This window comes from Mastomys coucha, unplaced genomic scaffold, assembly GCF_008632895.1.
Source record: "Mastomys coucha isolate ucsf_1 unplaced genomic scaffold, UCSF_Mcou_1 pScaffold17, whole genome shotgun sequence".
NCBI classification, from domain to species: domain Eukaryota; kingdom Metazoa; phylum Chordata; class Mammalia; order Rodentia; family Muridae; genus Mastomys; species Mastomys coucha.
The window spans coordinates 26,170,276-26,198,035 of NW_022196899.1; the positions used below are offsets into that span (position 1 = coordinate 26,170,276).

Sequence of the window (27,760 nt, forward strand, 5' to 3'; positions counted from 1 at the left end):
CCTTTTAAGAAGGAATGAAATGTCCACCTTTTGGTCTTCCTTCTTCTTGAGTTTCTTCTGGTTTGTGGATTATACTTTGGGTATTCCGAACTTCTGGGTTAATAACCACTTATCAGAGAGTGTATACCATGTGTGTTCTTTTGTGATTGGGTTACCTCACTCAGGATGATATTCTCCAGATCCATCCATTTCCCTAAGAATTTCATAAGTTTATTGTTTTTAATAGCTGAGTAGTACTCCATTGTATAGATGTACCACAATTTCTCCTCTGTTGAGGGACATCTGGGTTCTTTCCAGGTTCTGGCTATTATAAATAAGGCTGCTATGAACATGGTAGAGCATGTGTCCTTATTACATGTTGGAGCATCTTTTGGGTATTATACCAGGAGTGGTATAGCTGGGTCCTCTGGTAGTACTATGTCCAATTTCTGGAGGAACCGCCAAACTGATTTCCAGAATGCTTGTACCAGTTTGCAAGGGGTTGGGCATTTTTAAAGTGGGTTTTTTTTCTTTCTTCCATGTTTTCTCAAAAAATGGAGAAATAGCCAGGAGTCGTCGTGTATGCCTTTAATAAACAAACTGCCTAACACCAAACATAAATATAAATTCAGAATTAGTACATGACTACATCTCATCTCTTCAGTCTTTTTTGAAACACTTCTGGCTGGCTAGGAACCCATTGTGTAGACCAGACCAGTCAAGAACTCAGATATCCTCCTGTCTCTGCCTCCTGAGGGCTAGGAATAAAGGCATGGGTCATAATACTCCGTTTTTTTGAGACAGGGTTTCTCTGTGTAGTCCTGGCTGTCCTAAAACTCCCTCTGTAGACCAGGCTGGCCTCAAACTCAGAGATCTTCCTGCCTCTGCCTCTTGAGTGCTGGCATTGAAAAAGTGTGCCACCACCACAGGCTGTTTGGTTTTTTTAAAATGATACATTATACACTATGGCTATATCATAATGATATTAAATTTCAAATGTCCTGGATTTCTACAGTGAAATTATACCTGTATATAATTGGGGATGAATATGTTTCAGATGGTTCACAATCTTTTGAAAGGATAACTAGTAAGCATGAGTTTATATGGTTCACATTATTTCATTAAGAAGCCAAATTTCTCAAGCTGGCAAGATGGCCAGCTCACTTTACAGTGAGGAAGGTACCTGCTGCCAAGTCTGAGGATCTGAGTCCAGTCCCCAGGACTCAAAACACTCCTGTGCTGTGTGGCACTTGCACGTGTGTACACTCCAGAGGTCTTTCTGAAGGCACTGTGCATACACAAATCCATTACTGTTTGCTTATGTGAAGGGTGGTTGACAGGTCTTGGTTGTGAGTGGTCTTAACGAACCTTTGGTGATATACAGTCCTGAAAAGTCACACTCTCCTCCACCTTACTCACATGACAAGCCAAATCCAAACTGCAGTTTTAAGTACTTGTAATACTGTACTTGGTTTCCTGTTCTTACTTTTTTGCTCATGTTCTGAACCTGAAATATCCTCTTGCCAGTTGTGTTTTCCCCGATATTAGAATATAATAGAATATGGGCTCTAAGAACCTTTGTCTCCAAAAGGGTGCTGCTTATGGTGTTGGGTGAGGCATCTTATCTATGTATCTAACATTTCTATAAAAGTATGTCTATCGGTTTTTCAGATTATCACTTCCCCTCTCCTGCTTGTGGTTAAGAACTTGAAGCAAGATGAACTGCTGCTGGCAGTATGGAATGATGGTTCGCACACACACAGTTAGTTACCTGATGCCAGAAGTCTGAAGACAAGTAGTGTGCCATCTTTGGTTTTTTGGTTCCATCTTGTTGTAATGGACTCTAATGGCATTGGTCTCTTCCTTGCTTAGAATGAGGTGAGTTGGATAAGGGAGCCCTTTTGTGTTCCTCCCAGGATTTTTGGGAAGGTGACATAAGCAATAAGGATGCGCTTAGTAAGTGTGTGATCACGTGATATCCAGAAGTAGCATGTGCCCCTCGGGGAGGTTTCCATTAGAAACAAGAGGTTCACCTTATTCTTTGCCTGGGGTACCCCAAAAGTCAGGAGGCTAGGACAATATTGCAGTAGGGTCAGGGCTAGACTGGACTATGTCGGTAGACCCTGTCTCAAGAAACTAAACAGGAAGAATGGAGGTAGAGTGGTGATTAGGGTGTTCCCTTCTGCTCTCTGCAGCAGCAGATGGACGTTAAGCTGAGGGGAGAGCGGGCTTTAATTTAATTTGAGGTTAATGGGTCACTTTATTTCTGTGCTTATTTCTAAAACTAAAATGAATGGAAAAACATGGACTTTAAAATTGGTTACCAGAAATCTAACCCTACCACATGTACTTAGTATCCAGCTGACTTGACTCTGTTATGTCTCAGTTTACTAATCAATAACAAGGTATAACCAACAGTTCTGGCAAGGTGTAGATATATAACCTGAGTGAATGAAGATGTGCTATCTGGTATGTAACTGATATTCAGTAAATTAGCACTGATGTGTAAAAACTTGAACACTTTTAGGTGTATGGTTCTATATTTGACTTTATTTGTACTTTTTTGTGTGTATTTATCTGAATTAGACAAAGTCTCCCTTTGTAGCTGAGATTTGCTTGCATCAGCCTCCCAGGTGCTGGGATTAAACATGTGTGCCACTTTGACCAGTCATTTGTGATTTTTTTTTTCCTAATGATTACATAAACTAATACAGACTTATTCTGTGATTTTGGTATCAAGATATAGCTATGACTATAAATAAAGGTAAATTTGTTTCAGAGAAATGGGTACTTTTATATATGATTGGATATTTACATATATATACACATATATATTTATATATACATATATAAATATATATAATTAAAAATATATAAAATAGAAAGCATAAGGAAGATGCCTGAGTTCACTCTTTCTGTTGCTAATTTAAATTGTGGAAGGATTTTACCTATGAGCTATGGCTCACTCAGTGGTACTATTGCTTACATGCCTGCTGGTCTCTTTTACTTGTAGGCACGTTTTGCCATTTGTGGAAACCTGCCTGTGATTCATTTTCCTCACTGCAGTATTGAGAGTTATACCAAGTAAGTGGAGTACAGCCAAACTAATTAGTAAATTTTCTAATGACTCATGGGACTTTAGTTGTTGGAGTGATTGCTATATTTCTTAGTAGACCTCATAAGATTCTTTCTTGAAAATTACTTCTGTTCTAAGGTTCTGTGCAACACTTTTTTTCTGGAAGCCATTACATTGATATAGACTCACAAGTATATTCTTAAGGAAAAATATCTATCTTTAGGTTGAAATCTGTAGAAAGCCTATGCCTACAGGTGTAATGACTTGTTTGCCTGAGTATGACAGGGTCTCACTTTGTAACCATGGCCGGCCTGGAGCTCTTTATGTAGACCAAGCTAGCCTTGAATTCTGCCTGTTTCAGCCACTGGAATTCTGCGACTAAAAGGTGGGTGTTTGCTTTGTTTTATGAGACAGGATCTCATAGTCTAGGCTTGTCTGGAAGGCATTATTGCTTTCAGTAGAGGCATTGTACAGTGTTGTTCTTCTGACATCTGTTTTTATGATCCACACAGACTCCTTTATAAAATAGTTTGTGTGGATGAATGTCTTGCACCACATGCATAGCTGACCCTTGGAGACCATAGAAGGGAGTCAGATCCCCTGGAATTCAAATTATAGATGCCTTGTTGGTGCTAGGAATTGAACCCAGGTCTTCTGGAACAGCTGTCTGTCTTTTTAGAAACTGCTGAGCCATTTCTCCAGCAACTCTCCCCCAAGATTTCTTATTGCTAATAAATTCCTTGGTCAAAAGAGTTTTTATAGTAATATCAGTTATTGTGCCATGTTGTTAAAATGTTTTTCATTTTTTAGATTGAAAAGATATGAATGAATATCCTAAAAAAAGAAAAAGGAAGACTTTACACCCTTCTCGCTATTCAGGTTAGTCTATAATTGAATTATTTTTGAAAGAGTAGTGGATTATTGTTATTCCCATCACTTTTTGCATAAATAAGACAATATCTGGACCATTTCCTGTTATGAGAACACAGACTAAATCCTCTGCATATATGTTACTATATGGATAGAGTGCTACAGGGATGTTTTACAACTTTACATTCTACTTGTCTCATCTCTGTGGGCTAGAAATACTTAAAACTAGATTTCTAAGCTTCCTCTTCATGTAGAATAATTGGATTTTGCCTGTCAGAGTCCTAAGTTGTGCTTAAGGCACAGCAATAACTTTAGCAGAAAGTAGTTTGCATTGAAGAAAAGAAGCTGTATCTTATACACTATTTTTGGAACTTGATGTGTGTGTTTATTTGCATGTGTATGCCTGGTGTCTAGGGAGGTCAAAAGCAGGTATTGGATCCCCTGGAACTATAGTTACAGATGGTTGTGAACCATCAGTTGGATGCTACAACTGAACCCAGGTTCTCTGCAAAGAGTAACAAGTGCTCTTAGTCACTGAGACATCTCTCTGCCTCAGTTTTCATTTGGATTATATAATCTGTGATTGAGTTGGCTCTCCTGTGTTAATATAAGAAGAGGTCTGGACTGGGGGAGGTAGCTCCATGGAGACATTGCTTGCCTAGCATACATGAAGCTCTGGGTTCATGTCTTATCCCATCACTTGAGAAGTGGAGGCAGGCAAGATTGAGTGAGGCCAGCTTAGGCTACATGAAACTCAGTCTCAAAAAGAAAGGGGGATCACGAAAGAGGCTAGGTGGTGGTGGTATGTTCCTTTAATCTTAGCAATCAGGAGGCAGGCTGGTCTCTAGAGGCCAACCTGGTCTATAGACCAAGTTTCGGGACAGGTAGGACCACTTCACACATACCCATTATCTTGCTCCATGCCCATGTACCCGTAAGGATAGTGAGCCTTGTCTGCTGATTATTGGCAACATTTGGGATGGTTGCTCTTCAGAAGCCATCTCTGCTCTTGGAACTATTTCTCCTCATGAATTATGCTTTCTTGGCACTATGTGGTATACCTTGGTAGTTCACGGTAGTTAATTCACTGTTTCAGATATTAGTACAATATTATATATATCCTTTTTAAGATTCAAATTATAAGGCAAAATGTTTCCTTGTGTATTTTAAAAGCCTTTTGTTTGTTTGTTTTGAGATAGGGTTTCTCTGTGTAGCCCTGGCTGTCCTGGAACTCACTCTGTAGACCAGGCTGGCCTTGAACTCAGAAATCTTCCTGCCTCTGCCTCCCAAGTGCTGGGATTAAAGGTGTGCACCACCACTGCCCAGCTTTAAAAGCTTTTAAAGATATTTTTATGTGTATGAGTGTTTTGCCTACCTGTATGTATGTGTACCACAAGCCTGTGCCTGTGGAGGCAGAAGGTGGTATCAGACAGATTCCCTGGAATTGGAGTTAACAGTTGTGAGCCACCATGTGGGTGTTGTGAACTGAACCCAAGTCCTCTACAACAGAGTAGCTGAGCCATCTCTCCATCCAATTTCTGTTTCTAAAAATAAAGTTTTTATTCTTATATTATTTAAACTCATTTTAGAATTAAAGTCTTGTTTAGCCCAGAGTGGCCTCACCCCTGACCCACCTCCCCTGATCCACCTTAGCCTGTGCAGTGCTGACACTGTAGGCATGCAGCATTACTTGGCTTCTATTACAGTCTAATCAATGGCTCTTTTAAAGCTGAATGTTAGTGTTTGATCTGAAGTATAAAGCTGAAGAACATGCTATATTTTTCCTACTGAAACTCATTAAAATCATGAAAATATGGATTACGGATATAGGTCAGGGTAGAGGGTTTGCCTGGCATGTGCAAGGCACTGGGTCCAGTCTTTAACACTGGGAGAATCATTAGCTGCTTATCTGTATAGTGTGCTGGGAATTGTCTTCATTTTGTTTTACATTCAGATTCTTCTGGAATAAGCAGAATTGCAGATGGAGTCAGTGGGATTTTTTCTGATCATTGTTACAGTGTGTGCTCTATGAGACAGCCAGACTTAAAATATTTTGACAACAAAGGTATGTCTCCTATTTTCCAGAATACTCTGTGTAACTTGCTTTTACAGAACCTAGGGATGCCTCAGTGTGGGTAAGTTTCTGCCTACCATGCAAGACCTGACTCCTTTATAGTACTACAGAAAAATAAAACAAAAGCTGCCTTTGTGTATTTTCCTTTGGGAACTATCTGAAAAGGGAGTTTGAATGTGAGTTTATGGTTTCAAGACAGGCAAACATTTTTAATTGTTACAATGTAAAAAATAAGCTTTTAAAATCAAACTAGTAATTTCCCTTTTTAAGCAAACTCTTTAAGTCCTTTTTATTTGGCTAAGAGTGGATACAAATCTGAAGTGATCTAGAGTTGGCGTGTTGGTAGTCAAGTGTTAGGAAGCACCTTGCTCAGTTGTCTCAGCCTGGAGTGCTGATGGAGGGAAAGGAAGGATGGAGAGCAGCAGCTAGGTATTTCTCAGTCTTCCGTTTTCTGTTGCCTGCTCTTTTCTAGAGCACTGGTAAGTGGTAAGGAGGTGCACCCACTGCTGCTCCCCATCTCTGACTTGTCATATGTGTGAGTCCATGTCTGGCACAATACTGACTCACATGCTCACAGACCTGCATCTTGTACCTGTGAGAGTTCACAGAACTGTTTTGCTTTTTTAGTTGAGAGGCCTAAAAGAAGTACTATAGTAGTGAGCACATTTTATGTCTAGATCTTTATAATACCAAGGAACTAAGACCCCTATAGACATGGCTGGTTCTAGATCTGGGGAGGAAATAGACAAGATGTGTTTGGATTATCTTGTGGTGCTAGAAAATAGGGAAATACTAAAAAGCAAAATGACACACAGTATGGATGAACTAAAGGAGCACAAGAGCCAGTTGGAGGTACTCTTGAGGGCCTCAGTCGAGCTCAGTTGACAGATTGCTTGTCTATCATACATGAGGCCCTGGCTTTCATTCTAGTACTGAAGACAAAAGAAAAGTTCCCAATAGCCAGAACTGAAGTAATTTGAGAAAACATGAATCTATACCGCTATAAATGATTTTGTTACTGTATAGGGATAGAAGAGAAAAACTGTCTGCACAAAAGAATTTCCATTTATTTTTATCAGTGTTCTTCCGTAGGAAGATGGAAACCCATGTTCCACTTCTTAGTGTGGGCTTCACAGAGACTTCCAGGGAGTAGGGTAGGAAAAGGACAGTACAGAAACCAAAATGCTACATTAGCCAGGTTGGGAGGGACAGCTCAGCAGTGTGTACCCTAGGGTTCTGCCCTCCAATAACTCATAATTACAATCTAGTCATGAAAAACAAATAAGTAAATTTCATTAATGGAACATTACAAAATTTCTGTAAAGTAGTCCTTAGAACAGTCAGTTTCCAGTTACTTAGAGAGACATGGCTAAATTTAATGTAGAATCCAAAATGACACTGGGTAAAAAACCAAGTCTGGATGAAGTATGGGCTTCCATTACTAATAATGTTATCAGTCATGTGTCAGTTATTAATTGTAACAAATGCCTCATATTCATGTAAATAATTAATAGTAGGGAAATGCTTGTGATATATTAGGAGCACCTTAGACTATTTTCAGATTTTTTTTTCCCCTAAAACTATTCTATTAAAAACAAAGTCTATTAAAACACACATGTTGCAGTCCAGTTTCTCTGTTGACCCTTATTTCAGTTTCTGTGCTAACTTGGAGAGAATGAGACTAGAGTAAAGGAATAATGATTCACTCTCACTCAATATCTTAAAATTCCTTAGGATGTTCAGAATATGTTCTAGTAAAAGTAGCATATAAACCAAGGCAGTAGGGGTTGGTTATTCTAGCATAGTCTCAATGTCTTTAAGAATCTATAGTAAGTAATATGTCTTTTCAAGGCTAAGTCTATGTTGTTATTTTCTATTGCTGTTAAAAATATAAAATGTTTTTCCAAATTCTTCTTACAGATGGTGATTCTGATCCTGAGACAGCAAATGACTTGCCCAAATTTACAGATGGAACCAAGGCCAGAAACAGGAATCAGAGCTACCTGGTTTCCAGCCCTGTGCTTAGGATTCTAGACCACACTGTCTTTTCCACAGGTTAGGGGAACTCATTAGTAGCATATATCATATTTTGTTCAGATCAGCTAAAAGCAGCATGTACTGTAACTTCCTTTCACAGGATTTTTTCTAACAAGGCTTATTTAGTGCAGTGCTACAACAGTGAGAACGACTGTTTTTAATGGGGCTTTATTAGTACAGTGTGATAGCAGTGGGGCAACTGTCTCTAATGGAATGTATTGAGCACAGGACTTCAACAATGGAATATTGTTTCTAATGGGACTTACTTAGTACAGTTCTACAACCGTGGGTTTTCTTTGTTTCAGAAAAGTCTACTGATGTTGAGATCTGTGATGAAGAGTGTGCCTCACCTGAGTCAGTGCATCAGCATACTCAAGAGGAGAGCCCTATAGAGGTTCATACCTCAGAAGACGTCCCAATTGCTGTAGAAGTTCATGCTATTTCTGAAGATTATGATATAGAGGCAGAGAACAATTCCTCTGAGAGCCTCCCAGACCAGACTGATGAAGAACCACCGGCTAAACTCTGTAAAATACTTGACAAGAGCCACGCTTTGAATGTGACTGCCCAACAGAAGTGGCCTTTACTGAGAGCCAACAGCAGTGGCCTCTACAAGTGTGAACTTTGTGAATTCAACAGTAAGTATTTTTCTGACCTAAAGCAACATGTGATACTGAAACACAAGCGCACTGACTCGAATGTGTGTCGGGTATGTAAGGAAAGCTTCTCCACCAACATGCTCCTCATTGAGCACGCCAAACTTCATGAAGAAGATCCCTACATCTGTAAGTACTGTGACTATAAGACAGTGATCTTTGAGAACCTCAGCCAGCATATTGCCGACACCCACTTCAGCGACCACCTTTACTGGTGTGAGCAGTGTGATGTGCAGTTCTCCTCAAGCAGTGAGCTCTACCTGCACTTCCAAGAGCATAGCCGAGATGAGCAGTACTTGTGCCAGTTCTGTGAGCATGAGACAGGGGACCCTGAGGACTTGCACAGCCACGTCGTCAATGAGCATGCTCGCAGACTGATCGAGCTGAGTGACAAGTGTGGCAGTGGTGGACATGGGCAGTGCAGCCTTTTAAGCAAGATCACCTTTGACAAATGCAAAAATTTCTTTGTGTGTCAAGTATGTGGCTTTCGGAGCAGACTTCATACAAATGTCAACAGACACGTGGCTATCGAGCATACTAAAATATTCCCTCATGTTTGTGATGACTGTGGGAAGGGCTTTTCTAGCATGTTGGAATATTGCAAGCATCTAAATTCACATCTATCTGAAGGGATTTATTTATGCCAATATTGTGAATATTCAACAGGACAAATTGAAGATCTAAAAATTCATCTAGATTTCAAGCATTCAGCTGACTTGCCTCATAAATGTAGTGACTGCTTGATGAGGTTTGGGAATGAAAGGGAATTAATCAGTCACCTTCCAGTCCACGAGACTACCTGACTGTTAGCTTTACATAATGTTTATGTAAAATAATAAATTCCTTTTTAATGTTAAAAATGGGCAAGCTGAAATACTTTTGACAAGTTTTCTGGCATCGCTGCATTTTTCAGAATATACTTAGTGGCGGTGTTTTCAACTGCATGACAGTCATAGTTATCACTTGGTGACTATTACGCAGTTTCTTGCCTGTGCTCCAAGTTCCTGAATGGAAACAAGGGTACTGAAGAAAGTAAAAAGTCTTTTAAAACCCAAGACAGCCTTGTATGAAGTAGGCTACATGTATTGACCACAGGGTTAGGGTATGTATGTGTGGTAGTGGAGGTGGAGTTGTTCATAGTTTATATTATATGGGGTGTTTGCCTGACTGTAAGCACACCAGGTGTGTGCAGTGCCCAGGGAGGCCTGAGGAGAGGGCATCAGATTTCCTGGAACTGGGGTTACTAACACCTATAACTGCATGGAGACATGGTTTCACCCTATAGCTTAAGCTGGTTTCAAACTGTCATCAGTCCTGCCTCAGCCCCTCAGGTGTTGGGATAGCAGGCATAAAACACCACACCTGATGAATTCTTTTTAAAGACTCTACTTGAGTTGAAGAATGTAATGGAGGAGGGCTGGGAAGGTGTGAGACAGTAAAGATGCAAGCACCTTATATTCCTTATAACCAATTGGCATTCCAATTATCTTCATTTAAGTTTCTATTACCAGAGCTCTTGGTATTTCCTCCTTAGTCATAGAACTACAAAGTCCTGCCCCAACTTCTGACAAAAATTTACCTATGAATTGAGAACCACTAAAGTATTATAGTAGCGTTGGGAATGAAGATGAACGTTTTCTGGTGTGGTAGTTGTCTACATTCCAGTGGCTGCTGTAACAGCTACACAACACGTCTCTTAAATAGTGGAAATTTAACCAACTTGAGGTTGCTCCTGAGGGCCACTAGGGAAGGATCCAACCCTAGCTTCTCAGCTTGCCCGTGACAGTCTTTGTGCCCCATGGTGTTCTCCTGATTTGGTGATGTCCCAAATCTGTGTCCTTACTGAATCACTAATCATGGTCAATCCTACCATGTTCATTTTAACTCACTAAAAATCTAGGGCAGGATGCAATGGCACACAATTGGAATCTAAGCATTCTGGAGATAGAGATTTGAAGAGCAGCTTCAGATACAGAAAGTTTGAGACCGTTTCCACCAGAAAACAAACAAACCAACCAACCTCTGGGGCTAGAGGCATGACTCAGTGGTTAAGAGCACTTGTTGCCCTGAGTTTGATTCCTAGCACCCATCTTAGGGATTGACTACACCTTAAATTCCATCTCTATCTGAGGTTATCTGTAGGCCCCTGCACATGTGGCATCTACTCAAACACATAGATACTTTTTTTTTCGTTTAAAGTCTTCAAATGAGTACATTCTGAGGTACCTGGAGTAATGATTTCAGAATTTGAGTTAGAGAGAATATACTGTAATAAATAGCCTCTAAAATAGCAGTATCAAGGGGACAATGTATATCATTGTATTATAATAACAATATAATAATATGGTCCAGGAATAGTAATAAGGCACCAAGAACCATGGGAACCTTTGCCTGGTGGGTATGGTGCGCAGTCTATAATCCCAGCATTTAGGAAGTGGAAACAGGAAGATTAGCAGTTGACATCATCATTACCTATGTGGCTGAGTGTCAGACAGGAAGTGGAACAGAGATCACCTGAGATCTTGTCTCAAAACAAATGGACAGGGGAGCTGACTGAGAACCTCACTATTCAGAAGGCTAAGGTAGAAGAACAGCTTAAAACCACCCTGAGCTATAGAGTAAAATCCTGTCTCAACTAAAACCATAACACTGAGAATGGATAACTCAATGAACAGTCTCACAATTCACTACTTCTATTTTGTGTACCTGTATTCCAAGAAACTCACTTCATCTGATTGTAACCAGTTAAGTATCTCCTAAAGCTTAGGATCTTAGCAGTTTAAGTAATTTCTTGTAAGACAGCAGCAAGCTACTAATAAACCAAGGTCACATTACCCAGGTTTGGACTACAGCCTAAAGCTCTGTTATACCACTTGACACAGTGAGCCTTTGTCCTTAAGTGTTTTTCAGAACTTCACTGTAAGCTTCTTGGTAATTCTGTTATTTATGCTTGTTGGGAAACATCTAATTCAAGGAATTTGGCTTTCAGGAAGCAGACATAAATAATTTTTTAATGTGTATTTTTAACTGATAGCAATCAGAGACTGAAGAGAACAAGTTAATGCCATTCAGTTTTGTTCTTTTTGATGAATTTAGCATGAGACCAGATCCCACTGAGTTAATAGGCCTTAAATTGCTGCTGTAGTGGACCTAAACAGTTAAGCTTAATGGTTTTTGGAAAAGCAGACTTAGGTAAAGAGAAAATTTTCAAAACTGGCAAGATGGTAAAGATACCTGCTAAATCTGACAACTGAATTTGATGCCTGGGAGGGAGAGGACCAACTAATTGTCCTCTGATCAACACATTTGTCCACATACAAATGTAATTAAAAAAATAAGGTGGAGAACATTATTTTGGTTTCTTTTGGTTCTTCTATCTGACCTATAAAAGCTTGCTTCCTTGGGTACATGTGCCACAACACAGCTTGTATGTATCTATTTTGGGTTCTAAGTAGCAGAACGTGTGTGTGTGTGTGTGTGTGTGTAAGAGAGAGAGAGAGAGAGAGAGAGAGAGAGAGAGAGAGAGAGAGAGAGAGAGAGAGAGAATCAGTGAAGGTTTTGGGGGTGATTTTCAAGGTGCGGAGTTACAGAACAAAAATGACTCAAAGTCATTTCACCAAAAGCCTGCCCCAGTATAGTAGCAACTCATGAAAGTTGGAAACCTAGAGCTGTCAGTGCTATCTGTAGGAAAATTGGCTGTGTCTCTTTTATTTACCCCAGTTGGTTTAAGCCTCTTTCATGCAGCTTGGCTGGTCTGAGAGTGTCTCTCAGTAGTCCTTACTGTTTGTACACATTTATAGAGTGAGGAGCTTGGTGCATGTGGTCAGTTTCAGGGACTTCCTGAAGCTTTTGAGTTGTTTTCTTCCTGAAAAACTCAGGGAAAAGTGATTTCCTACAGAATGGAATATATTGCCTCCATTTAGAACATTCTGAGTGTAATGAGCTTTCCCCCAAGAAGGAATGTATAGGGTCTAACTCTCTAGCCTTGGCTAACCTGGAAATCATTATGTAGGACAAGCTCTTCTTGTATTTGCCATGATTCTCCTGCCTCCATGTCCTGAACCTGGTGTTACAGGTATACATTACTGTGCTTGGTCCTTTGTTTCCATTTTTCCTGTGATTTTGTTTGTTTGAGATAGGGTCTAGGCATAGGCTAGCCTTTAATTTGCTATGTCAATTGAAGTTACTGGCCTTGAACTCAAGATCCTTCTGTCTCTATGTCCCATGTTTTGAGATTATAGACATGGACCATCATAACTAACAAAAGCATTTTGTAACAAGAAAATGGTGGATGTCACCAAACACTGAATCTCTTATGAAAAGCCCATCATCTTTCTTGATAATGCAAAACTAAATTATGAAGCTGCATTTTTTTTTAACTTTTATTGCATTATGATGAGAAAAGTTACATGATTTCAATTTATCTGAATTTGTTAACATTTAAAAACATATTTTAATTAAATAGAATTGAATCACATTCTTGTTCCCCTTTTGTACCACCGCTCCTCCCATAGACCCCCCCTTCAATACCTACAATCTTTTTCGTCGTAGTCCTTAAAACAATAAAAATAAGTATTATAAAAGTTGTTTGATATAAAACAATCGATTTAACAGTCTTATGTAGATGCTCATCTACAGCAATAGTGAAAATATATTTTTCTCAATATAAATTTTAATAACTCCAAACATATTAACTGTATACTTAAAAATAATACACCACTACTAGTATTTTCTTAAATGAACACGAATATATAGAGTCTTTTTGTTTTGTATTTAGTAGAGTTTAAAATCCTGGCTCTTATTGTGGTACAAGCCCAAAATAAGAACAATTTTTAGACATTGGGTTTCATTGTAATAAGGCTGTATTTCAATGGCCCTCACATCACCAAAGGATTTTACCTCCATCGTAGCTAAGCTGAGAGTTGATAGTTCTGCTGCACCAAGAAATGAATTGTAGGCTCGATTTTTGGATATAGACTTCTTGCTATGGTCAAAGCTATTTGACTTGAGTGAGTGACTTCATTCTCAGCCCACAGAGAACAGGTTACATTCAATTAAGAAATGGTGTAGGTATTAAGATGGTCTATCCATAAGTCATTCACCAACTGTTTCAATGAACAATGGTTCTGCTTGGAGGGTGGTACAGACATTAGGTGAGGGTAAGAATTTGGTTCATTAGCTGTGATAATTTTGAAAAGCATTCATCTCAGAGAAAGAGTAACTTATAAAGTCCTCTTCTTCAAACTTGATACAAGAGTTACAAATGTCAAGCAAAGCATTCAGTCTCACTTTGTTGTTCTCTTACAAGCAACCACCCTAGTTAATCGTCTATGTTTCTTTTGGGTATATAAATACTTTTGAAATATATAAGCTGATGAAGCTGCATTATTAACAGCCAGGATTTATGTCCAAGTGTGCATTATTTGTAACTTTAAAAATCCTAACCAATTGAAATTGAAGTTAAAAATAGAAACTGATGAATTTACAAGGAGCAATGGCAGCCAAGGCTTACCTTTCCAACTGCCATAATAGATCAAATTTTTATAAACCTTCTGAACTTGGGATTGCCAGTAGGAAGGGAACCAGCAATCTAATAGCATGAAACTGAGCTGTGTGTACTTTGTAATGGAAATAGCACTACGACCCAATTTGTTTTTTCTGGGTATTTTCCCAGTTTCTTCTGTAAACTTAAAAATAATACATCACTATTAGTATTTTAGTGAACCCCCCCCTTACGTGGTGTTTTAGATTTTGTTTCTTTGTTTTTGTTTTATTTTGAGATTGTAGCACACTGTAGCACAGACCAGTCTCAAGATTTATTTTATGTATGGGTGCTCTGTCTGCATTTACACCTGCATGCCACAAGAAGGCATCAGATCTCCTCCCCCCACACACACACCTGAGGTTTTCCCAATAAAACCTCCCACGTGAGACCTGTGCTGGTGTGATTTGTCTGGGATTGCACTGCAGAGTCTAACAACTACCGTTGGGAAAATCTCTAGCATTTTTAAAGAACTTTTTTCTTTTGAGAAAGTGAAATTATACCCTTTGATTCCACTGAACATTACTGACGCCTAAAAGAGAGCATGTATTGATTGAAGGTGCACACCTGGTTTTTACTCTCTGTCCTTAAGTAGATCATGACTATAAACAATGGATAGAATATTAAAAAAACTTTTTCAGACAGCTCAAGACCTTTTACATCATCTTAAAGCTTGTATTTCACTGTTTTTCAAATGAGCAAACAGCTATGAAGATCTGTTAAGATAGTGCTCAGGAATACAAGAATGAACCATGGGGTCAGGCAGATGGCTGCTCAGTGGGTAAAAGTGCTTGCTGTTCTAGCCTCATGACCCCTATTCAATCCCCAGAATACATGGTGAAAGGAGAGAATTTTTGTTACTGTTTTTGAGATTAGGGTATCACTATGTAGCCATGGCTGGTCTTGAATTTGCTATGTAGACCAGACTGACCTTGAACTCTCCTGCTTCTGCCTTCTGAGTTTCTTTATACTTTTTAAAATATTTATTTATTATTTATTTAATGTATATGAGTACAGTGTAGTTGTCTTCAGACACATCAGAAGAGGCATCAGATCCTACTACAGATGGTTGTGAGTCACCATGTGATTGGTGGGAATTGAACTTAGGACCTCTGGAAGAGCAGTCAGTGCTCTTAACTGTTGAGCCATCTCTCCAGTCCCAAGACTCTTTAACTTTCTGTTGCTATGACAAACACTATGACCAAAAAGCAACTTGGGGAGGAAAGGCTTTTTTTGTTTTTTGTTTTTTTGTTTGTATGTGTGTGTTCGTTTTATCTTATACTTTATATATCATCAAGAGATGCCAAGGCAGGAACTGAAGCAGAGTTCAGTAAAAATACTGTTTACTAGTTTCTCCAGGCCTCACTCAGCTTGCTATCTTATACAACCAAGGACCACCAGTCCAGGGGTGACACCTCCGAAAGTGGGCTGGGCCCTCGCACATGAATCAAGAAGATGCCCATCTGGGCAGTGGTGGCGCACGCCTTTAATCCCAGCACTTGGGAGGCAGAGGCAGGTGGATTTCTGAGTTCTAGGCCAGCCTGGTCTACAGAGTGAGTTCCAGGACAGCCAGGGCTACACAGAGAAACCCTGACTAGAAAAACTTAAAAAAAAAAAAAAAAAAGATAATGCCCTACAGACATGTCTAGAGGTCAGTTAGTTGAAGGCAGTTCCTCAATTGGGTATTCACTCTTCCCTGATGACTCTAGTTTTGACAGTTGACACAGGGATTTTGAACTCTGGACCTTGCACACACTAAACACACATTCTTGTCACTGAGTTATTTGCCAGCCCCTAGGTACTGACTTCTTTTGCTGTGTGTTGCATAGTGGGTACATGCATTAGCCACTAGAGGTCAACAGTGAGCGGCTTTCACTACTAGTCTCCACCTTATCTTTGGAAACAGTCTTTCAAAGAACTTAGAGCTCACTGATTTGCTAGCCTGGCCGGCAAGCTCCAAGGATTTCCTCCACCCCTAGCACTAGGCTCAAACTCATGCCACCCTTTATTGTCTTCCCCATGAGTGGCTAGAAATCTGGATCCAGGTCTTTATGCCATCACAGCAGGAATTTTACTGCCTGAGCCTTCTCCCCAGTCTCTAAGAACTAGTCTTTATTGGCTATATTATACTGGAAGAGAGAGAGAGATGGAGAGGGAGAGGGAGAGGAAAGAGAGACTCCTAGTATGTTACCTGTTGCTGTCTTTTACTGAACAGAAATCTTCAAATTTAGCTGGGTGGTGGTAGCATACTCCTTGAATCCCAGGTCTTGGGAAACAGGCAGTTCAAGACCAGCTTGGACTATGTCGTGAGTTCCAGGGCTACACAGAGAGACCCTGTCTCAAAAAGAAAAAAAATCTTTTTTAAAAAATCTGGCATGGGAGACAAAGGCATTGCATCTCTGTGAATCCAAGGCCAACTTGTTCTACATAGTGAGTTTCAGGACCCAGGACTGTCTATATAAAAAGACACTGTCCCCCCAAAACAACCCAAAACAAAAATCTTCAAATTTAGGCAGAGTGAGAGCATAGATCTGAATTCTAGCACTTGGGAGGCTGTGACAGCAGGTTTCTGAGTTCTAAGCCAGCCTGGAATCTAAGTATTGAGACCCTATCTCAGAGAATGGTAGGGCAGGAAGGGAAGAAAGGGAGGGAAATCTTCAAATTTACTATAGAAACACTCATCACATTTCCCCCGTATAAATCGTGCTTACTGTGTCTTGCTTACAAAAGTCTCTCCAACAGATTACAGATATACAAAACTACTTTCCTACCCATTTTTTTTCTTTTAAAATATTTACTTGATGTGTATGGGTGTCTTACTTGCATGTACATCTGTGTACCATTTACATGTCTTGTGTCTGTGGAGGTCAATAGAGGGCTTTGTTAAGGCCTAGGTAACTGTTGACTGTGTAGCCAGCCATTTTATGCTATTAATAATGTTATAAGGAAAGTTCTTCATGTGTTGTTACAAGGAGACTTTCTCATGCTCTAGTTGATTGCAGATTCTGTTATGTTCTATGCTTTGGTGTTCTTGGAAACCAATCACCAGAGAGGTCATATATGTGTGTGTGTGTGTGTATCATGTACATATATATATATATATGATATATGCTACTATATATATATTGTATATTATATATATATTAGCCACAATAAGCTTGGACCTGAACCGACTGCCCAGCAGCACTTACTGCACCTATGTTCGAGCTTTTATGGTTTCTTGCCTTTATAAGCTACCCCTGGGATGGACTCCAACATAAAAGAAACACCTGCACCAATATAAGAAACTTCTATTTGCAGAAAAGAAAAAAAAAAAAAAAAGCCAGGCGGTGGTGACACATGCCTTTAATCCCAGCACTTGGGAGGCAGAGGCAGGCAAATTTCTGAGTTCTAGGCCAGCCTGGTCTACAGAGTGAGTTCCAGGATAGCCAGGGCTACACAGAGAAACTCTGTCTCAAAAAAAAGAAAGAAAGAAAGAAAGAAACTTCTATTTGGAGTGGAATAAAGTAGTTCCCAAAACCTCCCTGGGGAATGACATCCTACTTGGCAGCCGGAGATGTGAACATGAGTAACTGACATCCTGGTGAGCAAGTTAAAACATGTGTTAGGCAAGGCAAGTCCCATTACAGTTGAATATTCCAACCAATGAGAAAAGGAGAAATGTATAACAAAGACATATTCCTAAGGAAATCCTCTATCCCTAAATCCTGATTGGTGAAACAACTTGGCACAGATGTTTGTGGATTTCAAGGCTTAAAAGATATCTAGGACTCTGGCTTGTGTTCGAAGCCAGTTCCCGAGTTTGATCTTTGGCTCTGATTGATCAGTCCTGGGGTGAATGCTAAATAAACTATCCTTGTTGGACTGATATCAGTGTTGGTATGGTTTGTGACTCTTGAACCCCAACAAGTATCACATCCCCTGGAACTGGAGTTACTGACAGCTGTGAGCTGCCATGTGAGTGCTGAGAATCAAACCTGGGTTCTTTGGAAGAGCAGTTAGTGCTCTTAACTGCTGAGCCACTTCCCCAGACCCCTACCTATTGTCATAATACTTCTCCTATTTTATTTTTTTAATGTTTGAGGTTTTTATCCATCTGAATTTCCTTGTGTGTATGTCACTCAAGTTCAGTTTTTGTTTGTTCACTGAAGTGAATCAACGTCCTGTTGTTTTTTATCAAAATCTCAATCATTTGATTTTACCAATGATGACTTGAGAGCCAGAAGCTGGGGTGAAAGCCAGCTAGCTCAGAGAGGCAGAGAAAGCACCCAGCAGACCTTCCTCCTCAGGAATGTCCCAAAAGGAAGCTCTCCTTCTCCACACTGTCTCTAATGCCTCACCCCCACTTCTACTTCCTGTGCATCTCTATCTGTCCTCCTGACTTCCTCTTACACTGTTTTTTTTCCTCTATGTTCATTCCTTGTCAACTGGTTGCTTGCTCTGCCTCTTGACCTATGGTTGACTTTAATACTGTTTCCAATCATCAGAAAGCTCTTGGATTAATGGTGTCTTCTAGTGCTGAACCATACCACAACTAAAAACAGGTTTTCCGAGGCTGGCGAGATGGCTCAGTGGGTAAGAGCACTGACTGCTCTTCCGAAGGTCCTGAGTTTGGATCCCAGCAACCACATGGTGGCTCACAACCACACATGATAAGATCTGACGCCCTCTTCTGGTGCTTCTGAAGACAGCTACAATGAAATTATGCCGGAGCAAGTGGGGCCGACAGAGGTCCTGAGTTCAATTTCCAGCAGTCACACACATGATGGCTCACGGCCATCTGTACAGCTACAGTGTACTCATACACATAAAATAAATAAAAATAAATCTTTAAAAAAAAGAAACAAAACAGGTATTTCCCAGTAAATGCCACAATCTCGGGGTTCACAGTGGGACCAAATAGCCAGGAACAACTTCCCCAATAATATTAAGTAGTTCATCTTCCCATAGGGACTCATGCTATTAATTTTTATCATGTCTCAAGTGTTAGAATTTAGCAATGCACCTTTGTATCAGGTAGTGTGAATTCTATTCCTTGCACTTTTTGAGAGTTACCTTAGTGATTGTTATAATTTATCTTCTATGTAAATTTAGAAATTCACCTCAACTCTCAATTAGCTTATAAGAATTTCAGGAGAAATTTCAATAAGAAATGACAAAATGGCTCAGTGGCCTCTGACCTCCATATGGGCCCTACTGACCAATAAGTTAGAAGGTGTAAAGAGCAGAACACAGGAAGAAACTGCCTGCACACCTCACTGTTCACTCCCACTCAGGAATCTCCAGTCTCCCTTTTTAGGCGGCTCAGACACTACTACATTCCCATAAAACATTCCTTAAAATAAAGACCTTAGCTTCAGAACCACAACTGAAAATACAGCAATACTTCTTCAGCAAGGCATAAAATTGCTCTTGGTCATTTGCATTAATAGTTTTAGGTATTTTTTTAGAAATAATTTTTGTCTTTATTTTCTGAGACAGGCTGTCCTCCACCGGAGGCAATCCTCCTGTCTTCCCTTTCCAGATGTTGGGGTCAGCAAGCTACCATGCACACCCCACCCTATTCTCCAGATGATGGTCTCACTAGTCCAGAGTTAGAAATCCTGGACTTGAACAATCTTTCAGCTTCAGACTCCCAGTAGCTGCTGCTATACATCTGCTTCTGATCACCATTCTGGGAAAGACTTTTGATACAGAGCTGGGCATGTAGCTCAGAGGTAGAGTGTTTGAAAGGTAAGACTTTGGGTTCAATCTACAGCACTAATTAAAGATAAAAAATAAATAAAAAAAAATTATGTGGAATATCTTTCCACCCAGTACCTGCAGCAACCAAAGTAACCTTGTAAAATATCAATCAATTCAGAGTTTGGTGTTATACTCTCAGCATTTGGGAGCTTCAAGTTAGTGAGAGCTACAAGAGGAGACCTTGCCTCAATGCAAACAAACAAACAAATATCAAATATTATTATTCTCTCAGCCAAAAGTTTTCCATCATACTTAAAACCAATTTTCTGCAGGATGTGGTGGGCACACAAACATTTATAATGCCAGACCTTAGCAAATTTCAGCAGAATTTCAAGTTTAAGGCTCATCTGGGCTACATACTAAGACCCCATATAAAAAGAAACTCAGGCTTATCTTAGCTTTTATGATTCTACACCTGCTTTCCCTCCAACATTTATTTCTCCCACCTTCATCTTTCCAACACTCCACCATGCTTGTCTTTTATCTCATCCATCTTACCACCCTTCTTCCTATGTGTCTTGGGCAATTTTTCTCTAGATATTCCCAGTAACAGTCCTAGAAAGCCCTGAGAAATGACATCCTTTCAGAAAACACACACCTATTTGGATCCACCTTTCTTATTTTTCTTCAGACACTCTATCCTCTTGCCCTGATTTCCTCCCTATAATAGTAAGAACAGTCTGAAATGATCTCATTCACTGTATTTGCTTGGTAGTTACCTATCCAACAGAACCATGGTTTTTATTTATCCAACTTTTGCAGGTGCCCATCAGTGTTTTAAGCATTTTACACCCTAGCCCACTTACTTTCCCACAATTCATAAAGTAGGCATTTTTAGTATTTTATAGATGAGGTACCTGCCATTCACATGGATAAAGGGGCTTCCCTTGCAAAAGCATCTCATTTGCTAACTCTGGAAAGAAACTCCCAGAACACCTGCTGGGGAAGCTCTCCTGGAAGGTGGAACATGTACAGTCCTTGGGCTTCATTCACCCTTGACCAAACAATCAATGGTTTAACAAGATTCCCATGTGATTACTAACAAAGTTTAAATTATGGACAAATTAATTTTCTTAAGTAACACCTCTTACAGTAAGTAGACACATAGCTCACTCCAGTAACCCCGGGAAACCAATCAAGACCAGAGCAGTGGAGAAGTCAAAATGTTGACTCCCCCGACCCCACCCCTCGTCAACCTCTCCTCCCAGCCACCCCCCCCCGCCCCCACTTGGGTTGATAAACAAGCAACTGTGGTTTTGGGGCATCCCACCCCTCCCCACTTCTCCCCCCGTCACCTTTAGATAACCATGGGCATCTTTTCACACTTGGCACCTTGGAGCTTTGAAAACTGAAGGGAAAAACGAAGGGGAGGAGTTGTAAGATGGAACAGAAAACAGCTCAGTGGTTAAGAGCCCCTGCCCAAAACAAACCTCACCTTCTGCCCTGAAGGAAAATGGCGCCCGCAATATATGCAGTTCCGGTTGCGAAGCAACAGCCAATAGAAGATCCGAACCACCGGAAGTAGCCGCCCCTAGCCCCTCCTCTGGGCGCCTCCCCTCTCTTGGGAGGATGAGACAGTAAGGGGGCTGTGGCGGAACTGTGGTTGCTGGGTGACAGTCGGGAGCAGGGACGGAGTGAGTGTCCGCTGGCGGGTGGCGACGTCCGGGGTGACCTTCGAGCTCCGGACAGGCGCAGCGCGAGCGCCCTGACGGGCCGGGGCGGCGGGCCGGGCAAGAGCGACGGGCGGCCAGCCTGTGGAAAGGCCTGCCCAAGTAGGAATCCACCCGGCTGGGCAGGCTCCCGGCCCACGCGGCTTCCTCTCCCCACGCACCTCCTCAGCGCGGTCAGTTCAGGACTCTGGAGGGAACTACCTTCCTAGTGGCCACGGCGCTTCTTTTCACGCACACCGGCATTCGTGTGTGATTGTCTTTGGTGGCTTTTCATAGGAGCTTCCAGGTAGAACGTCTTTTACTTTAAATTTAACATTCCTTTAAGTTTGGGGACTTTGGCTTGAAGCCTCCATGCCTCCTTTAAGTCTTGATTCCCTAATTGTGACGAAAGCTGCTGCCTTCTCGATGCCTGTAGTGCATTCTGACCTGGGCATTTTATTTTCTTCTCTGCACCTCTAACTGGGAAAGTTAATAACTTGGTTATGGTTTGAGATCTTGGCTTCCTCTCACTAGCTCATTCCCTGAAATGCTTAAGAATCACATGCAGGCACTAGTTTTAGTTTCATCTTCACTCAAGGAAAATAAATTAGGAATTACAACCAAGATTTTTTGTCACTAGCTTTTACAGATTTTACATTTATTTACATATTTACTCTTCCAGATCTGAAGAGTGAGCCCCTCACAGCTCTTAACATGCTAGGCAAGTGCCATTATATCCGTAAACCGGTTTCTAGACGTTTTATTTTGAGACACAGTATCACTAAGAGACCCAGCAAGCCTTGATCTCACTCTGTTGGCTCTGTAGGCTTGAATTTTCAGATTTTCCTGTGTTAGGCTCCTGAGTAACTGGATTACAGGTAACATGAGGGGAGGCAAATTTCACCTGTTTTAGTGGGAGATCACTCGAGTAGTCTTTGGTTTCTGACTAACATGATTTCTGTAAATAAATAATACTAAAAGTATTTTATCTATTTGATCAGGTTAATTTTTGCTAATAGGGAATTGAGGCATGAACTATCTGTATCAGAATAAGCATGATTTAAAAATGTTTGCTTTGTTTTTAGATTTTTTTTTTAATGTGTGTGTTTTTCCCTGCATTTGCGGATGTATGTTTAACCACCGTTCCTGCCCAGTGTCCTTGGAGGTCAGAATAGGGCATAAGATTCCCTAGAACTGGAGTTACAGATGGTTTTGAGCTACCATGTGGGTTCCAGGAACCCAATTTAAGTCCTCCTGAAGAGGGCTGGAGAGATGGCTCAGCAGTTAAGAGCACTGTCTGCTCTTCCAGAGCTCATGAGTTCAATTCCCAGCAACCACATTATGACTCCCAACTATCTGTAATGGGATCTGGTGCCCTCTTCTGCTGTGTCTGAAGAAAGTTACAGTTTACAGCTACATATACATTAAATAAATAAATAAATCTTAAAAAAAAAAAAGTCCTCCTGAAGAGCAACAAGTGTTCTTAACCACTGAGACATCTGCCAAATAGTTGCACATTTCTTTTTTTTTTTTTTGCTTTTGTGTTTCATTTGTGTGTTTTTGAGACAGGGTTTCTTTGTGTGTCCCTGACTGTCCTGGAACTTGCTCTGTAGTCCTTGAACTCACAGAGATCCGCTTGCCTCTGAGTGCTGGGACTAGGCACCACCATTGCCCTGTTTATCATAGGATTTTAAAAATTACATTTGATTTCTGTGTGGGGGTGTTAGACTTTCACAGTTTGTGTTTGGAGGCAGAGAACAACTTGCTAGAGGTGGTTCTCTCCTTCAACTATTTAGTTTTTGGGGGATTGGACTCAGGTCTGTAAGCTTAACTGTACAGCCTTTACGGGTAGAGCCATTTGGAGGGATTCAGAGTCTTTTGTTTGTTTGGGTTTTTTGTTTTGAACAAGGTTTGCCAAGGCTGGCCTGCTTCAGCCTCCTCACTGCTGGGATCACAGGTATGTGACACCACATCTTTATCATTCAAATTATTTTTTTTTATTATTTTATGTGTATGGGTATTTTGGTTGCATATATATGCAACCAAATTTTGGTGCACCATGTGTGTACCTGGAGTCTGTGGAGGCCAGAGGAGGATCAGAATCCCTGGAACTAGAGTCCTAGACAGTTGTGAGCTGCCGTGTGGGTGCTGGGAATAGAACAGGGTCCTCTTGAAGAGCAGCCAGTTCTTTATAACTGCTGAACCACCTCTTCACTATTCAGTGAGCTTTGGAGATGAGGAAAGCCCTGCTATGTTTCGTTGTCCAAATAAAACTGGATTTCCTGGCTTGAGTACACCTCCAGCCTCAGCCTGCCAGTAGCTGAGACTCCGGGCGTTTATCACCCAGAGGCTAATTATTGCTTTTTTAACCTCTTTTTCACCATAGGTACATAATGGCAGAAACCGTATCTCCACTGAAGCACTTTGTGCTGGCAAAGAAAGCCATCACTGCCATCTTCGGCCAGTTACTGGAGTTTGTTACTGAGGGCTCACATTTTGTTGAAGGTAGGTACCTCTCAAACTAGTACGATTACTGTTGAAAATGTACACAAGTGTTTTATTATTTCGACTTTAGTTCTTTATTTTACCTTTCTGAGATCAGGCTTGCCTTGAAATGGCCGTGTAGCTTCCAATGGCTTTAAATTCCTGATCCGCTTGCCTCTGCACCCCAGTGCTGTGTGCACACACAGATGTGTGCTCTGCTCAGGGTTAGTGCTGTGTGCACACACAGGTGTGTGCTCTGCTCAGGGTTAGTGCTGTGTGTGTGCACACAGGTGTGTGCTCTGTTCAGGGTTAGTGCTGTGTGTACACACAGGTGTGCTCTGCTCAGGGTTAGTGCTGTGTGTGCACACAGGTGTGCTCTGCTCAGGGTTAGTGCTGTGTGCACACACAGGTGTGCTCTGCTCAGGGTTAGTGCTGCATGCACACACAGGTATGCTCTGCTCAGGGTTAGTGCTGTGTGCACACACAGGTGTGTGCTCTGCTCAGGGTTAGTGCTGTGTGCACACACAGGTGTGCTCTGCTCAGGGTTAGTGCTGTGTGCACACACAGGTGTGTGCTCTGCTCAGGGGTAGTGCTGTGTGTGCACACAGGTGTGCTCTGCTCAGGGGTAGTGCTGCATGCACACACAGGTGTGTGCTCTGCTCAGGGTTAGTGCTGTGTGCACACAGGTGTGTGCTCTGCTCAGGGTTAGTGCTGTGTGCATTCAGGGTTAGTGCTGCATGCACACACAGGTGTGCTCTGCTCAGGGTTAGTGCTGTGTGTGCACACAGGTGTGCTCTGCTCAGGCTTAGTGCTGCATGCACACACAGGTGTGTGCTCTGCTCAGGGTTAGTGCTGTGTGCACACACAGGTGTGTGCTCTGCTCAGGGTTAGTGCTGTGTACACACACAGGTGTGTGCTCTGCTCAGGGTTAGTGCTGTGTGCACACAGGTGTGCTCTGCTCAGGGTTAGTGCTGTGTGCACACACAGGTGTGCTCTGCTCAGAGTTAGTGCTGTGTGCACACACAGGTGTGTGCTCTGCTCAGGGTTAGTTGTGGAATTCACATGCCACAGTGAGTGAAAACAATGCCACAGTTAAGAAAAGAGTAAGGTACTAGTCTTGAGTATTTTATGATTGTAAAGATTCCTTTACTCCTCCTAAGATGAATAGATAAGTGAAAATTGTCCTCATGTTAAAGGCACTGTGAAGATAAGCAACTTGCTCAAGGTCACAAAGCTGGAAAGTGCCCAGCTATAGGGCTGCCTGTGTGCAGCCATTACATGTCTCCACCCCAGTTTGTCTGTTCTCAGGTAAGATGTAATTGCTTTGTGGAAGGATAAATGTTTACTTTCTGTTTGTGTAGCTCAAAGGTAATCCCAATTGTCTTACCACAATATATTAATTTGGAGAGAGCCATTGGAATTTCTTTAGGTTTTTAGTATATCTGTCTGTTAGGTTTACAATGAAAAGTGAGGAATTCTTAGAATATCTCCAGTGACCCTGGGGAAGCATTTAATTTCATCTTAAAAAAAACAAAACAAAACCAAAAAAACCATTTCTCCCTTGTTCCTATAAATCTCTGTCAGCAGATTTTGAGCTTCTTAAGCCTGGAACTTTAAGTATCTCCAGTTCCAAATGTAACATAATTTAAGTTTCATTGAGTAAAAAACTTATTTGTTTCCAGTTTGAGAAGAACTTGATCTAACAGTGATTTGTGAAAAATATTGTTTTTTTTATTATGGAATTTATATACTTTTTAAAGTCGTTAGAGAAGTACAGTTCAAATCACAAGGAAATACATATAACCAAAAAAAGTGTCTCTTTTTTTTTTCTGTTCACTTATCTGTTTTTTTTTAAATTTTAGATATTTTCTTTATTTACATGCAAATTTCTCCATTCCCAGTTTCCCCTCCAAAAAACAAAGAAACAAACAAAAACAACAAGAACAACCCCCTGTCGCCTCCCCTTCCCCATGCCTGCCACCCCGCCCTCTCCCACTTATTGGCCCTGGCATTCCCCTACACTGGGGCACAGAACCTTCACAGGGCCGAGGTCCTCTCCTCCTATTGATGATCGATTTTGCAATCCTCTACCATACACATGCTGCCTGAACAATCAGACCCCTCCCTGTGCAGTCCTTGGTTGGTGGTTGAGACCCTGGGAGCTCCGAGGGTACTAGTTAGTTCATATTGTTGTGAAAAATATTGTTTCTTATATTTGATAGGGAGTAAAACTGAAGTTAAATTCAGTAATATCTTGTTTTGCATCCTGTCAGTTCTGGATTGAACACTATGCTGAGAGCTAATGAAAAGGCAGGATTTAAAATCTGAATTTACTTTGACTTATACTAAAACCTCAGTAGGGGGATGTTGAAAAAAAAAAAGCTAGGGAATAGTATAAATCAAATGAGAAACAGCAAGGGCTGTAGCACTTTAGGTAAGATTTACAGATTGCAACCATGGCTTGGAGGTACAAGACTGTAGCGGAGTTGAAGGCCTTCAGCTACAGAACAAGCTCAATGCCAGACTTTCTGTTATTCACAAGTTGCACATGTTTTATGGATTTTCTTGAAATGCAAAATGAGGTGTGAAAAGCTTAAGCATAATCCCTTGAGCACTGAGTTTTAAGTGTCTCAGGTTATAATAACCAAGAGTCTCCATGTCTTATCTTCAAAAGGAGGCAAAAAGAAACATTAGCTGTTTCTCTAATTGCTGGAATGAGAAAACAGTGAACGTGAGGCGCTCCTTTTCAAACCCTTGATCTTGGATCACCTTCCATCGTTGGCTATGGTCATGTGGACAGTTGCCTTGGTTCTGATAAGTCCCACTTCAGTCCATAAATATCTTTCTACTTTTTCTTACTGATTGGACTCTTGTGTTTCTTCCCGTAGGAATCCACATGTGAGGAGGTAGCAAGGGCTTGCCTCTAGCTCTCCGACTTATCCCACCTTACTTTCTGAGGAGTAGGAAACGAGCTCAGCATGTGGAAGTCCTTTCCAGCTTAAGATTGGATTGAAAAAAAAAAAATAGATGGCTATTAACTTACTTCTTCTTTGAAACTGCATCTGTGTTTCATATATGGCTTATATTTTGAGCCCTGCATAAGGATTAAGTAATCCCTTTGACTGAGTCCCTGAATTTTATTTTGTTTTGTTGTTGTTGTGTTTTTTGTTTTTAAAGATTTATTTATTTTATGTACACGAGTATACCACCATTGCTCCCTTCAGACTCACCAGAAGAGGGCATCAGACCCCATTACAGATGGTTGTTAGCCACCATGTGGTTGCTGGGAATTGAACTCAGTGCCTCTGGAAGAGCAGTTGGTGTTCTTAACCACCAAGCCATCTCTCCAGCCCCTTGTATTTGTTTTTTGAGACAGGGTTTGTTTCTCTGTAGCTCTGGCTATCCTGGAACTCTTTGTACATAAGGCTGGCCTTGAATTTAGAGAGATCCACCTTCCTTTGCCTCCTCACTCTGGGATTCAAGGTGTGTGCCACCATACCCAGCCCTTGAAATTTTTAATAGTCTTGAAATTCTTACAAGCAGAATAATCCTTGCAGAGGGCATTTATATTTTGACCCAACATACACATTTAAAAAAAGAAGAAGAAAAACTCCTAATACTCAGATACCATGGGACTTTTTTTTTTTT

At 40.9% G+C, this 27,760-nt stretch overlaps 3 protein-coding genes and 1 long non-coding RNA gene across 9 annotated transcripts in view; 2 read left to right on the forward strand and 2 right to left on the reverse strand.

Moving 5' to 3' along the window:
• Znf639 (zinc finger protein 639) overlaps positions 1-12,041 on the forward strand; it is a 15,411-nt gene extending 3,370 nt beyond the window's left edge. For all 4 annotated transcript variants that reach the window (XM_031376570.1, XM_031376573.1, XM_031376572.1 and 1 more), the window contains exons 2-7: positions 1,651-1,857; positions 2,993-3,063; positions 3,866-3,934; positions 5,880-5,990; positions 7,920-8,054; positions 8,342-12,041. In XM_031376570.1, the coding sequence (XP_031232430.1) occupies positions 3,877-3,934; positions 5,880-5,990; positions 7,920-8,054; positions 8,342-9,495 (1,458 nt within the window). In that variant the 5' untranslated portion in view covers positions 1,651-1,857; positions 2,993-3,063; positions 3,866-3,876 and the 3' untranslated portion in view covers positions 9,496-12,041. The remainder of the gene's footprint in view (positions 1-1,650; positions 1,858-2,992; positions 3,064-3,865; positions 3,935-5,879; positions 5,991-7,919; positions 8,055-8,341) is intronic.
• Positions 1-21,403, reverse strand: part of LOC116095062 — a 23,833-nt gene extending 2,430 nt beyond the window's left edge. Inside the window, exons 1-2 of the long non-coding RNA XR_004120423.1 lie at positions 21,275-21,403; positions 16,426-16,568 (exon numbers count right to left, since the gene is read on the reverse strand). This is a non-coding gene — a long non-coding RNA (uncharacterized LOC116095062). The remainder of the gene's footprint in view (positions 1-16,425; positions 16,569-21,274) is intronic.
• Kcnmb3 (potassium calcium-activated channel subfamily M regulatory beta subunit 3) overlaps positions 1-22,513 on the reverse strand; it is a 67,621-nt gene extending 45,108 nt beyond the window's left edge. Inside the window, exons 1-2 of the mRNA XM_031376287.1 lie at positions 22,439-22,513; positions 21,415-21,854 (exon numbers count right to left, since the gene is read on the reverse strand). Of these exons, the coding sequence (XP_031232147.1) occupies positions 21,415-21,854; positions 22,439-22,513 (515 nt within the window). The remainder of the gene's footprint in view (positions 1-21,414; positions 21,855-22,438) is intronic.
• Mfn1 (mitofusin 1) overlaps positions 21,513-27,760 on the forward strand; it is a 50,652-nt gene continuing 44,404 nt past the window's right edge. Inside the window, exons 1-2 of one of the 3 annotated variants that reach the window (XM_031376567.1) lie at positions 21,513-21,935; positions 24,015-24,133. In XM_031376567.1, coding sequence (XP_031232427.1) covers positions 24,022-24,133 — 112 coding nt within the window. In that variant the 5' untranslated portion in view covers positions 21,513-21,935; positions 24,015-24,021. Of the gene's footprint in view, positions 21,936-23,562; positions 23,586-24,014; positions 24,134-27,760 lie in introns of those variants that run through there. The other 2 variants (XM_031376568.1, XM_031376569.1) reach the window with 2 other exon arrangements.